Source organism: Botrytis porri (genome assembly GCF_014898465.1).
Source record: "Botrytis porri strain MUCL 3234 chromosome Unknown BPOR_025, whole genome shotgun sequence".
NCBI classification, from domain to species: Eukaryota; Fungi; Ascomycota; class Leotiomycetes; order Helotiales; family Sclerotiniaceae; genus Botrytis; species Botrytis porri.
Window position 1 is genome coordinate 181,509 of NW_024066099.1, and position 16,101 is coordinate 197,609.

The 16,101-nt window shown below is 39.0% G+C and overlaps 5 protein-coding genes across 5 annotated transcripts; 2 read left to right on the forward strand and 3 right to left on the reverse strand.

Moving 5' to 3' along the window:
- The first annotated feature begins 928 nt into the window (after window positions 1-928).
- Window positions 929-3,520, forward strand: EAF01_011821 (uncharacterized protein). The gene is made up of 5 exons (XM_038920079.1): window positions 929-1,174; window positions 1,296-1,573; window positions 1,620-1,886; window positions 1,940-3,103; window positions 3,183-3,520. The coding sequence occupies exons 1-5, from the start codon at window positions 1,078-1,080 to the stop codon at window positions 3,276-3,278; spliced, it is 1,902 nt and encodes a 633-aa protein (XP_038764469.1). The 5' UTR covers window positions 929-1,077; the 3' UTR covers window positions 3,279-3,520.
- Window positions 3,521-5,431: 1,911 nt separating this feature from the next.
- EAF01_011822 (uncharacterized protein) lies at window positions 5,432-7,283 on the forward strand (the record flags this gene model as incomplete). The annotated part of the gene is given in 7 exon segments (XM_038920080.1): window positions 5,432-5,610; window positions 5,621-5,990; window positions 6,043-6,093; window positions 6,181-6,264; window positions 6,402-6,896; window positions 6,948-6,979; window positions 7,013-7,283. 7 exon segments carry the CDS (start codon window positions 5,432-5,434, stop codon window positions 7,281-7,283), a joined length of 1,482 nt encoding a protein of 493 aa, XP_038764470.1.
- Window positions 7,284-7,639: 356 nt separating this feature from the next.
- Window positions 7,640-8,122, reverse strand: EAF01_011823 (uncharacterized protein; the record flags this gene model as incomplete). Its single annotated transcript, XM_038920081.1, has 1 exon — window positions 7,640-8,122. The coding sequence occupies one exon, from the start codon at window positions 8,120-8,122 to the stop codon at window positions 7,640-7,642; it is 483 nt and encodes a 160-aa protein (XP_038764471.1).
- A 4,376-nt stretch (window positions 8,123-12,498) lies between these two features.
- EAF01_011824 (uncharacterized protein) lies at window positions 12,499-13,685 on the reverse strand (the record flags this gene model as incomplete). The annotated part of the gene is made up of 5 exons (XM_038920082.1): window positions 12,499-12,983; window positions 13,044-13,089; window positions 13,144-13,337; window positions 13,395-13,507; window positions 13,557-13,685. The coding sequence occupies 5 exons, from the start codon at window positions 13,683-13,685 to the stop codon at window positions 12,677-12,679; spliced, it is 789 nt and encodes a 262-aa protein (XP_038764472.1). The 3' UTR covers window positions 12,499-12,676.
- Window positions 13,686-14,573: 888 nt separating this feature from the next.
- On the reverse strand, window positions 14,574-15,156 carry EAF01_011825 (uncharacterized protein; the record flags this gene model as incomplete). Its single annotated transcript, XM_038920083.1, has 2 exons — window positions 14,574-14,863; window positions 14,916-15,156. The coding sequence occupies 2 exons, from the start codon at window positions 15,154-15,156 to the stop codon at window positions 14,574-14,576; spliced, it is 531 nt and encodes a 176-aa protein (XP_038764473.1).
- Between the last annotated feature and the right edge of the window lie 945 nt (window positions 15,157-16,101).

Consider the following 16,101-nt stretch of genomic DNA (forward strand, 5'->3'; position numbering starts at 1 on the left):
GAAAAATGAAATAAAACTGATATCTGAATATTGACTGTGGTGATTCTGTGAAGTACAATTGAGATTAATGCTTGGTATATGGGAGTTTTATCTCGAGGGTTGGGGGCTTTGATTAGATGTATATTCTCTTGAGATATCTACTTTCCCTGGCTGGTCGACTGATTCAAGAAGGGGAAAGGAACTCATTCGGCTTTGCTTAGCTTCCACGTGGGTTGCAGAAGGTGGAGCTTTGGACCTTGCTCAATCCGATTAGGATTGACATAGTACTTATGGATGAGTTGCCTGAATGATTGAGAGTGTAAGAATCAATACCCTTTGCCATGAAGAAGTGATATTACTATTATTGTCCCATGTCATGATTTATACTGAAGAAAGAGAGGGGGGGTTTGGGCAGGCTAAAGTCCTGACTGCTTGGTATCGACTCAATATATGATGAAGCTGTGTGGAAAGTCTGGACTGACACATGATGACATTCGAATGAGTGATTGATGGCATGTAAATTTAGAAGCTTCCTATCTGGCGACTATGGTGTAATGTCTTGTACTTCACAGAATCACCACAGTCAATATTCAGATATCAGTTTTATTTCATTTTTCATTTCCCATCTCATTCCACTCCTGGAACCTATCTCTCGATCAAATGGAAGAGAGGATGTGAAGGTAAAGATAACTCAATTGTCAAGCAGGACAGAACTTCTAGCACGTTTTGATAACATATGTCAGGATTTTCCTTCAATTGAGAAACCCTTTATACCAAATCATCAATTGAAATCTGAAGTAGATGATTGAATACTTGCAGTGCCACAGTTCGCTTTGTGAGGGGCTTCTATCAATCACCTCCAGCTGGGCAAGCCTTGATGATGGTTGTGGTCTGTGCACACCAATGACGATGGCTGGTGATCAACTGTGTAAGAACTTAAGAATGAATGTAGGAAAGCTTTCCTTGAGTGCTTGTTCCAACTGCCATGATCTCGAACAACCTCAAATCACAACACACAAACCATTGTCTAATCATTAATCAAATATCCACAGAAAAAAAGAACGCTTACCGTACAAGCAAACATATCAATCATACAGGATGTGGAATGATGAAGACAATAATCCATACGGCACCAGCTTTGAGCGCCGAGATTCAATAACTTCTTCAAACGCTGTCCCGAATTCCCCTGGATCTCGTAAGTTCTTGTCTTTCATTCTAACAACTTTGATCACTTCGTATCAAAATGTTTTCCGTTTTCCTGGGACACGCGCCAGGTGCTGAGTCTGATGCTGACTCCGAGGGCTGGGATATCGTAGAACATGATTTTGGTGGACCACGCACTCCTTCCACCATCAGCGAAAACCAAGATAATGTACCAGAACAGCGCAATCTAAGTTATGATCCGAGCGAGGCGGGAAGTGACGAGGATTATGGCGAAGCGTCTCAGGCTACAAGAAGGCAGAAGAAGGGGGGGTATGATAGTCGCATTGAACAAATTCTTTACGAGAATCCGGAACTCCCTATTCTGATTGTTGATGCCGGGAAGAGTTCTGAGAGTGGTGGGAAATACATTGTGTATACGATAAAAACTGGGGTATGATGACTAGCTAGGTAAACTAGACAAGCTAACAAGATAGTAGGATCTTGAAGTCCGTCGTCGCTATTCCGAGTTTGCCTCTTTAAGAGATGCCCTCTCCAGGTTACATCCTACTTTGATCATTCCACCTATTCCAGAGAAGCATACCATCGCAGATTATGCGGCGAATCCAACCAAAGCAAAGGTGGATCAACAGATGATAGATCTTCGAAAGCGCATGTTGGCTGTCTTCCTGAACAGATGTAGGAGAATGGACGAGGTACGGAATGATGGGGTTTGGTGGAGATTTCTGGATCCAAACGCAAGTTGGGTAAGTCAACGATCGTTCATATTCCATTGCATTCTCATTTTGACTCTCATTAGAACGAAGTATTACATTCCCATCCTATCGCATCAATTCCAAAATCCAATATGAAAGCCCCACCACTCGACCCCGCCAACCCCACACCTGCTCACGCATTCCTACCCGTGCCTGCATCCTCTGCGAAACTCAAGGCAGCTTCCACATCTAATACCAATGCTCAAGGTATGATAGCACAACCTTCTGAGTATGCCGCCAGTCCTTCCACCGCAGCGCATTCTACAGCCGGGCCGCAAGTCTTTGGCAGAATCCCTCCGGAAAGTGCGAATTTGAGTGAACAGGATTTGGATCCATACTTCATAAGCTTTGAATCTTCTACGAAGGACTTGGAAGCATTGTTGACCGGACCTATTGAACGAGTGAATCGGAGGACATTGACCCATTTGTCTTCCTTGTCGACCGATTTGGCGGAACTTGGCGCTAGATACAATGGCTTTTCGCTCTCTGAGCCGTCGGCATCTCTTGCAGCAGCTATTGAAAGGGTTGGTCAAGCTGTTGATTCCTCGTACATTGCGACTGAGGAACTCTCTGCCTCCTTAGGTGCAACTTTTGCCGAACCAATGCGCGAGAGTGCACAATTTGCTGGTGTAGTACGAAGTGTTCTGAGATATCGTGTTTTGAAGAGGGTTCAGCAAGAGATGACCAACGAAGACCTGGCTAAAAAGAGAGCTCTTCTAGAGCAGTTGGAAAGGAGCGAAGCTGAAGCAAAGAGAATCGACCAATATCTAACCAATAGTGGAACTGGCAATGTACCACGGCGGTCAAATTCATCTGCAAGAGAACCACCACAAGTGAGACGTGAATCGCCGCATGATGATACGGCATCAATTGATTCCGATTTTCCTCCTACTCACGGCGATACTCCATCTGCTTCTCAAGGAATTCCTCAACAGGAAGAGATTCCTCCTACTCATCGTAAGAGTTCAAGTGGAAATTTCATTACCAACAAGATATTTGGACGTATAAGTCATGCAGTCCACGGTGTTGTTGATGCTGACCCGGAGCGAACACGAAGGGATCAAATTAGCAAGACTAGAGAGGCAATTTCACATTTGGAACAAGCTCAACTCGCTTCCGCACAAGATGTCAAAGATGCAAGTGCAGGTGTTCTTAAGGATTTGCAGAGGTTCCAAAAGGAGAAAGAAGATGATTTGAAGAGATATATGGTATGTGTCGAAGTCATGTTACATTCCTTCTTTTGAAACCGTCAGGCAAAGTTGTGACGGAATACTAATCATTTTACAGCTTGCATACGCGAGGGCTCAAATTGAATGGGCGAAAAAAAATAAGGAAACGTGGGAGGAAGCCAAACTCGAAGTGGAGAAGATAGATAATAATTAATGCAGGGAAGGAATGAAGACTTATTATGATGATGGGTGACGGATGATAAAGTTAATCGAAGCTAGCCAGTGGGCAATGGTGGTATTTTACGGATAGTAATATTGATACAGGTTGGATCAGTGGATATGAATAAAAAGGAGTTGGGGGGGAGTGTTGTGTAATTAGGGACCAGGAAAGATAGCTCTGCAAGCGCAGCCAACGAACAGAAATGATTAGAGATATACCCTTGAGATTGAAATTGAGGTCGATAGTGGCTGTGTGCATGTTATGGGTGAGATTCTTGTGTTAGATATCTGATAACTCTGCAAAGGTCTAGCTTGTCTGTAAGAGTGCGCGTGCAATGCTGACCGGGTATCTAGGATGTGGCTTACCAAGCTTTTCTTCCCATAGTCTCACGTTGCCGGTATGGGAGGCATGGAATCAAAAATTCACTCGTGGCTCAGGAATCAATAGCATGAAGTGTTTTAGTTTTCGCACCTTTGTGTACAATAAAGTGAAGCATGAAGTGCGGCATACATTATTCGGCTATTTCTCGCAGAATAGGCATCAACCAACAGAAGAAAACAGCGTAGAGGGTTGAAGGGTGGGGTCATCAAGTCACAATTTAAGGAAATGAAGAAAATTCTGATATCATTTGATGCTACGTTGAAGTCTCTTTTTCAAAACTAAAACAGTATGTCATTTCATCACATTTTTAGCTTTGAATCAATCCCTCTGATCGGGGGAACCCTTTCTCGTAAAGATAAATCGAATTTCTGGTAAAGCAGGTTCAACATTTCAAAGTTGATGAGGATTAATAACGAAGCAGACTCAAAATCAAGCGAGCTACATGTCCGATTGACTAAGAAGACAATATCGATGATGATGTGGAACACAATGCCAAGTCTTTTAGACGTATCTACTTTTCTCTTGGTATCAGTCAACTCTGCTTGATTCTATCGAGTTTCTTGACATTCAAGTTTTCAGTCCTATGTTGGATAAAGAGTAAAGTTAAAATCATGTATTCGTTGTGAACCCTGATCTAGGTAGAAAGAGCAATCTTAAAAAGTATCCCCTTTTACAAAATTCCTATCGGTGTGGGCTTGAAGCACGGGATTTTCTCAAAAGTGGACATGTTGGGATGATCCCAACATGACATTTCCAATCAATACAAACCTACCATAGATTTGATAATTGCCTAGATTTGACAGTTCACTATCTGAGCAATAGTTCGCATCTCGGGATTTCACTTCCGTACAGATCAATTACTGATGGTTGGGAATCATCTGTTCACATCCCTCCGTTTCGTGATCGTGATCGTGCGAGCGAAGATGGAAAACAAAATTCAATCGACACAATAGCTTTGATCTATGGTAGATGTGAGAGTGCGCAATGAGTGCAGGGGAGTGATATTAACTTTACCCACTTTCTTGGCCAAAATGCTCCATAGCAAGATGTTCTAATGTCCAAAATGAAATCAAGCTTTCCAATAGTTTGATAAGCATTCCGGGCCCGCTGGAAAATGGAGTCAGAAGAGCTAACAGCTGAATATCATACTACGAGTTAAACTTTTGATTAATGTTTTTCCGCGCTGCCCTAATGAAAGATATAAAAGAATAAAAGAAAAGCTTGTAGGGAGAGAGTGTGTAAAGTGTTTATCCGCTTGTCAGTAATAAGGTTATTGCGGGGTAGATTTTTGTGGATTTGCGGGGACTGGAGTCTGGAGAAGATGGGGTTATCCGGGTGGTAAGCGACCGCCGTTTTGATCAGCTAGACTAGATGGAACTTGAGAAGCTACGATCTTTGTTTTCCCAATTGATACTAGAACCTAAGAACATGATTTTGGGGCTCTCTACCGGATACATCGAAAGTTTCAATAATTCTCAAATTGGTTCATGATGTGGAGCTTGAAGATATATTGCTAGCACTCGTCACTTGTAAACATGTTCGAATTCCCTTGTTGCACACAGGTCAGATGGAAATAAATCCCAGGGTATGAGGGTCAATCTTTTACCGGGAGCTATGCTTCTGTACAGATCACTGATCTATCATTCTCACGCCTCAGTCATGCAAATTCACATCGAAGCTCTGGGGATGGTGAAGGTTACGTATGTGTGAAAGTGGAGAAGAAGCTCTGGATATTATTGTCTAGCCATGCGCAAAATTAATTCAACATGTTTCCTCTTTCTTGTCGTGCCCCGATTTGCATCTCAACATCCCTGAGCATTGAAGCTCCAATCTGCAATCATGGGGTTGCTATCCAAAGTCGGGGATCGTCCCACCCCTTCTCAAGTCTAAAATTGGCGTGTTTATGCATGTTCTATCGTCGCTGGTTTTGTGGCTGTCATGATAGGTTATGATAGCGCATTTATTGGAACAGCGATCGCGCTCCCGTCTTTCAAAGAGGAATTCAATTTTGCCGCATTGTCCAAGACGAACTTAAATCTTGTGAGCGCCAATATCGTATCATGTTATCAAGCTGGAGCATTCTTCGGTTCCCTCTTTGCGTACATTGCGGCGTATTTCCTCGGAAGAGTCAGAGGTATGGCTGTATTTAGTGCTGTGTTTACAGTTGGTGCTGCCATGATGCTTGGTGCAAATGGAGATCGTGGCCTGGGTCTCACATACGGCGGACGAGTTCTTGCTGGCTTAGACGTAGGAGGTTGTTCGAGTTTGGCTCCTATTTACATCTCCGAGATATCTCCACCTGCAATTCGTGGTCGACTGGTTTGCGTAGGTTTTGCCACCCAATTGCATATTAAAACTCTTGTTGATCTACTGCCAGATGTTTGAATTAGGATGGCAGATTGGTGGACTGGCTGGATTCTGGATTAATGTGAGAATAACAATCGTTGAGTGAGGGGAGGGTTGCTAATTGTCTCTGCAATACGGAATTTCTGAAACTCTTTTATCTAACCACGAGCAATGCATAATTCCATTTGCAATCCAACTCATTCCCTCCGGACTATTGTTACTCGGATCAATTTCGCTTCATGAAACTCCTTGCGTGAGTACATCGACTTCCAAATCACTCACTCTTTCTTCTCAATTCCGTTGCTTTTCAAAGGCAGAGCTAACCTTTATTCCATACGGTGGTTAATGAGCAAAGGAAAATGGGACAAAGCTATCAAGAATCTATGCTAGATTCAAAATCTAACTGAAGATGACATTTACATCAAGGAAGAGATCTACGCAATCGACCAAAATATTGAGCAACAGATGGCAGGAGGTGGTCTTGGATTCTGGCAACCATTCAAACTCCTCGCGAGGAGCCGCAAGATTCAATGGAGGTTTTTCCTTGGAGGAGCATTATTCTTTTGGCAAAACGCTTCTGGTATCAATACCGTCAACTATTATTCTCCGACTATTTTCAAGAGTATTGGTATTATCGGTACTAATACTTCATTATTCTCGACTAGCCTATTCGGTGTTGTCAAAACTGTCGGAACTATCATTTACTTGCTATTCCTGATTGATCAATTGGGGCGCAGGAAGTCGTTGATGATCGGATCCATTGGTGGAGCTCTGTGCATGTACTACGTTGCTGGTTACATTGCAATCGCAAAACCTGCAGATCACCCAACAAGTTCCCTACCACCTTCTAGTGTATCTACCGTTTTCCTTTTCTACTTGTGGACTGTAAGTGTTCCAGCCAAATGAATACCCAAGGATTTACTAATAACTTTATAGACATTTTATACTTCAACCTGGAACCCAACGCTGTGGGTAATCAACGCCGAGATCTTTGACTAAAGTGTCCGAACACTAGCTCACGCACATGCCGCTGCTCATAACTGGCTGTGGAATTTTCTCATCTCGAGGTTCACACCCCAAATGTTTTCTTCAATGGGATATGGAGTTTACCCATTTTTCACATCTTTGATGATTTGGGGTGCGGCGTTCGTTTTCTTCTTGATTCCAGAAACGAAGAACGTTCCTCTGGAGGCCGTCGATAGACTCTTTCAGCGCGGTTTGCCGGCTAGGAGAGCGCATGCAGTTGTATGGGCGGAATTGGAGCAGGAGTAAGAGGCATTGAGAGCGGGAATTACAGCTGGATTGGAATAGGAGAGGACCACTTCACATGTTGAGACTGTTTAATATGGATGAGAAACGAGGGATTATTGTCTATTCGTAGCTAATGGCCTATTCATGGCTCGCTTATTGCTGCAGTAGTGAGAAATAGTGATATCAAAAGCCTCGCATAATTTCGCCTCTGCATCAACCTCCCTGAAGTGATAGGATTCAAGCAGGGGATCGTAGGGTTCTAATCTGTCAAGCAGAATACCCTCGATATAAAAATCAATGTATGTTCAGGTTAAAGGGCATCCTGAGGAATAGAAACCCCCAAACTTTAGAACTGTGCACTCCATCCCCTTTCCCCCCTACTTCCTATTCCCGAGCCCCAATAAAAATGCAATTCTCAACACCAACCCAAACCCGAGAATCCCGATATTAATTAACTCCTCCGCCGACCATCCCCCAACGTTCAAAAGTACAACTGGATCCGCCTCGTAGATTCCCCAAAAATGACCTACATCACACAGCAACATAGCAGACACCACAGTATTCCACACGGAATAGTCGCGAGTGAGTCTCAAGACCACCGCTTCATTGATTGTGAATAGGACGTAGAGAGCAGCGATATCAGTGGTGAGTAATTGGATAACGGGATCCGGAGTAAGGGTTGAGGAGAGGGAAACAAAGGGTTTGGAAAGGGAAGAGGGGGCGGTGTCGTGGATGAATTTGTAGGGTTGGAAGTAGGCTAGGTAGGCGCCAGAGAGGGCCAGGATGGGTTCGATGTAGAGGAGGAATACATGGTAAAATGGGTGTATTTTGGAAATGCGGGAGTCAATTGATGTGGTCATTGTATAGATGGTGATGGTGATTTGTTGGAGAAAGATTGAAGGTGTTAGGTTAAAGGTAGGTTATATGTGCAGATGTGATCATGAGCTTCAATGTTTTGAAACAATTAGAACAATGTGAGAAGTCTGTCTGTGCTGCCGGAAATTTTCCGCCGTACACATATTTGTTAGCCGTGTGCCACTAATTACCGAGGCCGATTTGGTCGATATAGCCAAAACCTCAAAAATAGATTTCTACTTAAAGTAAAAAAAAATTCTAAAATTTTTATAATATAATTATAAAAAACTTGAAAAAAATATTTGTACTATATAGAGTATAATCTTATTATATATTATTATAGAAACTATATATAATATATCTTCAATTTTTCAAATAATATAATAGTGATAACAATATTATTAAATTATAATACTTATTTTAATAACGTAACGTATGGGGAACTCGGACATATGGGGAACTCGGACACTTTTTCAATTATTCTACACGCGATCTTGTTCTACGAGCCACACAATCCTCCAATTCCAATTCCGAATCACTTGAACTATTCTCTAGCTCTTCTTCTTCAATCTCTTCTTCTGATTCTTCAATTGGGCGTTTGCGTGGCCGTCCTCGTGGCTTTTTCTCCTTCGGTTTTTCCTCCGCCTCACGTACCATTTTCAATACTTCCTTAGTACTAAAGACAAATTGACCTTGTAATTTGACTCTTTTGCCTTTAGTTCTTTTCTTTCGAGTCTCAATTACCTCCTGAGCATCAGAGAGCTGTTTCCGAAGTAGGGCTATCTCAGCATTTTGAGATTCTACAAGCCTAGTCATTCTCTTGGCATATCGACGAGTTGGCGATGCAGGAGAACCACTGCTTGCTAGAGCTGTATTAAAGATCTGATTTGCTTGCCTTAGTTCTGTTCCATCTGGAGGAGAACTCCTGAGTATAGACAAGTCTAGGTCTTGATTGGGGGTTCTCATTTGTGGAGTAGAAGGTTGCTGGGAGGAGTTAAATGGTAATGAATCGAGTACTTTTCGTGGGGCAAAAGGTACTAAACCAGCTCCTCTCCAGCCAGCTTTAATATTAGAAGAATTCAATGCTTTTTTTCTAATATTTTGAAAGAGTTCTACCCATTCAGCTCTTTGGATTCGCTTTACACCAGCTCGAGAATATCGATCGACCTCTAAAGCATGATATCGTTTCATTGGCCCATACACCGCAATATCAAGTGGCTGAAGCAAGTGAGAGCAATGAGGAGGTAATATAAGTAAATCAATATCATTATCTATACAGAAAGCAATAAAGCTACCTGTAATATGGCTTGAATGGCCATCCATGATCAAAAGTCGAGGTCGGTCACCTGACACTTTCTTGGATTCTGGTTCGAAAACCCTTTTTCACCATTCTAATCCATGGCTATTTGAGGTCCATCCATTTGTACTAGTAGAGAACTGCCAGCTTTGAGGTGTGTCCTTTGGAATCCATGCAGAATTCGTATTCTGAGCCTTGAAAATGACCATAGGTGATAGAGCATTTCCAGCTGCATTGACACATTCAAATGCAGTTATCCATTCTTGCTTGCCAGCTGTAACTTTCCAATTCGATTTCTGAGTAGAATCGACTATAATGCGCGTACTTTGAGTACTTCCAACTCCAAATCCGGTTTCATCCATATTATACATATCATCTAATTCATACTTTCGCTCAATAAGACGCGTGCGAAACGCGTCAAACCAAGCCTGAATATTCTCCAGAGTTGCTTCTTTAGCCCGATTAGACTCTAATTGACGTGAATAGCATGTTTTAAGTTCTGGATGTCGTTTTTGGAATCTATAGATCCATTCGTGGCCTATAGGTGGAATTTCTGTCGAGGTAGGATTTCGAGATGACGCGACCCGAACGCGTCGAAGACGAATTTCGTCGGCCATTTCCTTCACCAACATAGGTGTAGCAGGGAATCCAGTGATGGTAAGTTGTGAAATCCATCGTACAAGAGTATTTTCTTCTGCGTTTGAAAGAATTTGAGCCATTTCGTGGGTTTGAGAACGTGTTTTCTTCCCAGCCAGCCTATCAGCTAGGGTAGACTTAGGGACTTCAAAATGCTCTGCAGCCTTTCTAATTGATTTAAATTCTTTCAATTGAAGTGAAATTATAGCCTTTTGAAGCTTCTCTTCAATTTGAGCAGATGTAGAAGGTGATTGGGTATGCATAATAAAAGTTATTGCGGTTTCAAGTTGGTGATGGGCTAAAAGTGTCCGAGTTCCCCATATGTCCGAGTTCCCCATACGTTACGTTAATAAACATTACTTTTTATTAATTATATAAAACTTATATAATTATTTTAGTACATATAACCTTATAATAAATAAATATATTCAATATAAATAAACAATTGAATTTATTAATCTTTCAATTAAAAATCTTTTAATTAATTCAAAGCTTATAATATCAAGTTATATAATCGTTATAATAAAATGATATCTGGTTTTATTATAGTTAATAATTCTCCTCCTTTTTTGTTAATTTTTAATACATTAGATTTAAAGAATTCAAATGATTTATTAAAGCCTATATTCTTTAAACTATTAGAAGTTAATAAAAATCGATATATTAATTACTCTTTTCAATTTATATACCCCCTCTTGTATACCTTATATTTAATATTTATTAATATTTTATTAATTAAAATACTATTTTACATATATAGATTATCTAAAGCTTCTTGAAAAAAAAATTCTATATAAGGTTCAATTTTGATATAATAACACTTTAAACAATCCTCTATATAATATATATATTATTAAAGCTTTAATTATTTAATCTTAATATATATATAACTTTAAAGCTTTTATTTATTATTTATTAATCTCTCTTTTTCAAAAGTATTATAAAATGATAGCTTTATTAGAAGTGTATGAAAGAGGAGGATGTTTTTATAAGTTATATAAAACTAGAGGGGTAGTTTCAAGGTGTATATATAAATTGTAAGAAATAGAATAAAAGTAGAGTATATATTATTTATAATATAGATCTTGAAGAATTTATAGTATTATTTGAAATATCTAAAATAAATGTATAAATATACTCTGGGAAATATATAATTCGTTTTTAGTTATATCGATTTGTTAATGACTAAAAAAGACAGGCAATTGAGATAGAAATTGAAAGATAATATAATATATTGAAAATAGGAGTAAATATTATGTACTTATAACCTAGCTTTTATTTATAATATTAATAATTTTTATTTCAATCTTTATATATTTGTATTTTATTTATATATTTATTATATATATTTAATAAGGAAAATAAAAGTCTATTCTTCAAATTAGATTATAATCAGTATAAACAAAAAAGTATGGAATATAAACCTTTTTTTATATATTTATTTAATAAACAATAGATTTTGATTTCAAAAATTATATATATATATAGAATAATAATTATATAAAAAGAAAAGTAAAAGAGTTATAATAAATAGCTTTTAATTGATAAAAAAAATAGAACTTCAAAATCTTGTTTTATTTATATCTATCTTTCCTTATTAGCTTTCCCATTAATTAAATCTTTATAAAATCCATATCTAAATAGATTATTTTTCGATCTAATTTTTTATAACATTTAAAATATTAGATTAATGTTTATAGTATTAATCAAATCATTTTAAGAAAATAATTAAAAAAATTCGATTTTATTAAAAAAAGGGATTCTATTATTAATAGATAAAGTGTTGATAATTTATATACTTTTTTTTATATTAATAAATTCAATTAATTAAATAATAATATATAATTTATTAATAAGGTTAATAGATTTGAAGGTATACTTTTTGAAGTATTAATGTTAAATATATTAGGTATAAATTCAAACATAAGTTTAAATAAGTCTTCAATCACTTAAGTACTATACACTTTGAGTATACTTTTCTTTAAAAGAATTGCTTTAACCCTTTTATTTGAATACTCTTTTATTAATTCAATCTTGATTTTATAATTATCAATAAACTCTTTTTTAATTGAAAAATTAAATGAATATTTAAATTATAATGTTAATCTTTTTAAACTACCTGATTCGGATTTGATTGAAATCGAGTTATTATAATTGTATAAATAAAATTATATAAAATGAATAAGAAAAAGTTGAAGAAAGTTGAATATTTATAAAGAAATAGTGTATTAGCTTTTATAAAGTCTAAAAAGAGAAAGGGGGGTATTAAATTATGAAAGTAATATAATAATAAATGATATTGATTCTTATTTATATATTTCTAGTTATTGAATACATTTTTGCTTTAGGTAGAAATCTATTTTTGGGGTTTTGACCATATCGACCAAATCGGCCTCGGTACTAATAAGCCCACAATTTCAGGGCTGTTACGCTGAGATCATGCACCGTGTTCCCGAGGATCCCACGCCTGTGCCGTAAAATTACATTCTGAAGGACTGAATCACATAGGAGACCGTAGATTTGGAACTTTGGAATCCCAAACGCTTCAGCAATTTATCCGTGTTTTTTGAAAGCTTCATTCGATACCGTAATCACAACCTCTCTCATGAACCTCAGTGTGCCCTCTTTATACCATCCTTAAGGCTTGAGACTCCTTCTCATGTTGTTGTAGGACTGGCCTCTTATTTTTCAACTTCCTTCTGAAGAATCGACTACTATCGCCCATTGGAAAATTGAAAAAAAGTGCTTCCTGACACATCAAATGTTCAACAGTATAATTTCCAAACATTCCCGCTATAAAAGCAAAGGCTCCGGCGGTTTTCTTGAGTACGTCGGCTGTTGCAATGTTGCCATCTGCAGCGCAAAAGTACGAGGCGCTAACGAGGGTGAAGGCTAATTGTACAAAAAAGAAGATTACAATATAGACGAGATTTCTAGAGTATCAATTAGATTTCAATCAAAAGAATGCCAGAGGTGTAACATATAGTACATACATGGGAAGTGATCCGATTAAGAAAAGTAGATTGAAAATAGACCATACTATTTCTGTCAGCTTGGTAGTTCCTAAACAGACAAATAGTCATGGAATCCTACATAAAACCAAGAATCCAAGGGCATCATTATATTGTACAGTATCATCCCCATATGCAGCTGTAATTACTAGAAAAGGAATGTCTAGTGCACCAAATCCAGCATAGAAAAGTCCAAATGCACTCAGGACAGTATAGCCATATGAATTGCCCCGAATAAGCTCCCACTGAGCAGAGATCACCATGCATATGCCTGCACTTCAAGAGTATTAGATGGATGAGATTCAAAGAAGACAAAGTGGAAGGAGTTTCTACCAAAAATTGAAATTCGCAACGAAAACATCTATATTAGATAAACGGCGGAATCCCACAAGAGCACTAGAGAGCGTTGTGAGAGTAGTCGCAAATTCTCCGGTTGCTAATGCGGTCTGAACAATTCCCAAATGAGTTCATAATTGTATAGGGGGAAAGGCTCACCGGACTACCAATTGTGCTCCCAAAGGATTGTGGCACTACATGGATAGAATATCCTCGAAAGCTTTGGTTGGTATCGACGTCTTTGGAACAGTCGCTTTGGACATCTCTACTTCGAATTGTGTCAACCATTTTGAGACAATCGATCAAGCCTTAAAATTCACGTAGATTTAACGCAACAAAATAAAGTCCGAGAAAAGCAGCAACCGGTGTTTGTCGGGATTAACCTCTTGATCTGAAAATACCAAATCCCGAACTTCGCAGAAGAAAATGTTCAGTGCTGATATGTATACTTTGCTCGCAATTTCAACGCATGAGTATAAATTTAAAAATTCCACACTACGGTGCCGACAATCAGAAAATTTTCGTATTTAAGAGCGGTTCAAAAATCACGATGAACTCAGTATTTCAATATAATTCACACACTGGGAACCTTCTTGAGACCATATCTATATGACACGAATCACTTGTTCGTACTCATATTGCCCAGTCTATAGACGAAATTTCGACATACACGCATTCATGACACGCTTCTCGGCAATCGTTTAGGCATATTATCTTCGAGGTCAGGAATAAGGATCCAGATAGATGGTTGAAGACGAATGCACTGATCTGATGTGGTCGATGCACCAATCAATGTCTCATCTGGGGAAATACCGGCTTCTTGGAACTGGATTTCCCCAATGATCAACAACACTAAAAAGAGCACGACATTGAGGTTAAAAGTGCGCGCAATACACAATAACGTGCATCTCTGGGCACAAAAGAGGGGTGAGCGTCGTGGAGAAAAGGTTGTGGAAATCTTGCATTAGTCAGCTTAGACAACATTCAACCAAAAAAAAAACATTCACAAAAACAGAAAGACGGCCGAACAAATCGACCCGACTGATTTTGCAAAGCCCGAATGGTCTAATGCGTACCTAACAGCCTCATACTCAAACCAATCTAAAGAACATTCTCTTCTCTTGAGTAAACATTTGCGCATTTACATGTTCAACAACTTAAGATTCTTCGTTTGTCTCATGACCCCAATCCACCTCCGGTGCTTGACGAAGTCTGATGGCGGGTAGAGCTCCAAACCGCTGTTGGTAAAGATGTAAATAGATCTGATGGTGTTACATCAACTTGTCCAAGAACGTCACTACTTTGGTTCGCACCACCATGGCCGTTCTGGCCACCACCAGCTCGACCGCCTCGTGACGTGGGTATATTACAATCTCGAATAGAATCGTGAACATTGACGCCTGGATTTTTGATCAGGTAGTTCCTCGCATTTTCTGCTGGGGACAGGTAAGGAAACGGAACCCTTTCTTTTCTTCAGTTAGTTGTCTCTGCGACAAGCTCAACGATGAATCAACTCACTATCACCATACTCATAATACCAATTAAGATCTGCCATATATCCAGTCAAGTGGACATCTTCTGGATAGTTCGCAACTGCCTGGTCGATTAGTTGCAAAGCTCGCTGCCGTACTTTCCGTTCGTATTCATGGCGTTGTACAATAGTCCAATCCTTCGCATCCAAGTCCCGTAAATGTTTCTCGATTAGTTCATTTGTTCGAATGGCATACATGTATCCTCGCGGGGGGACGTTGTAAGTCATTTTGCACCAGAGTTTTGATTTTGGGGTAGCATGAAAGTTTCAAAATTCAATTGATCTAGATACAGAATTGAAGGAAGTTTTCTGAGGCTGGTCAGTAAGCAGAGTGAACTCAGCTCAAGGATAAAAGATGATTCACTATCTACTTGATTGAATGTCTTCTGGCAAGTCATCCAATTGTGTGCCCCAGTTATACCTACGTCCTAGAAAAATGTCATTTATATATTCATAATGCAATTTCTCTTGACTCTCAATAATCTATCTGGTTTTCTTTTCACGGATTTTTTTTCCGAAGATGAATGGGCTGAAAGATTCAAAAGATTCGAAAGTATATGATAAACGGCAATAGGCTTTCACGTTTCAAGATTTCATCAAGGTCATTGTATACCGACGAGAAAATTGTAGGAGGTCATGGAGAGGCGAGGGACGAAGCTAATAACTCGATACAGTTCCTTCTTTGTGTAAACTATGTAGCTGTAAACATTACGAATTCGAGGTTTCACGAAAGAAGTATTTAAAAGCTGGCCACATCATGATACTTTAAAACTTTTCGAAAGAGACATACGGCTTTAATGGGAGTTGGATGAAGCCAAGTATATCAGAAACTACGCTGGTGTCAGCGGGCGTGCCATTGATATACCTCAAAGCATCCAATCTTGGAAACTTCGTTGACTGATTAATCTGAATCGATGATTTGAATGGTAGCGTAAGACAGCTAGGTGTAAAGGTTGACAATCGAAAATACTTGCCTTTCCGAAAAGGGGACGTATAGTTGACTAGTAGCTACTTTACATAATGCTCTCATATCGTCCTCTACACAACAAGTCTTTGAAACAGCGAAACTCACGACAGAAATGCACACCATCATAGCAAAATGAGGAGTGAAAGTGATGGCATATCCAGGAATATTGCAGCACCTCTCTCTCATGAGGCCCGGTTGGTGCTATC

What these genes read in the sequence shown, in the direction of transcription:
- EAF01_011821 (XM_038920079.1), top strand. Translation starts at nt 1,078, where the DNA reads ATGTGGAATGATGAAGACAATAATCCATACGGCACCAGCTTTGAGCGC. An exon ending in TGTATACGATAAAAACTGGG is followed by an intron (nt 1,574 to 1,619) that starts GTATGATGACTA and finishes ACAAGATAGTAG; the next exon opens with GATCTTGAAGTCCGTCGTCG. An exon ending in TGGATCCAAACGCAAGTTGG is followed by an intron (nt 1,887 to 1,939) that starts GTAAGTCAACGA and finishes GACTCTCATTAG; the next exon opens with AACGAAGTATTACATTCCCA.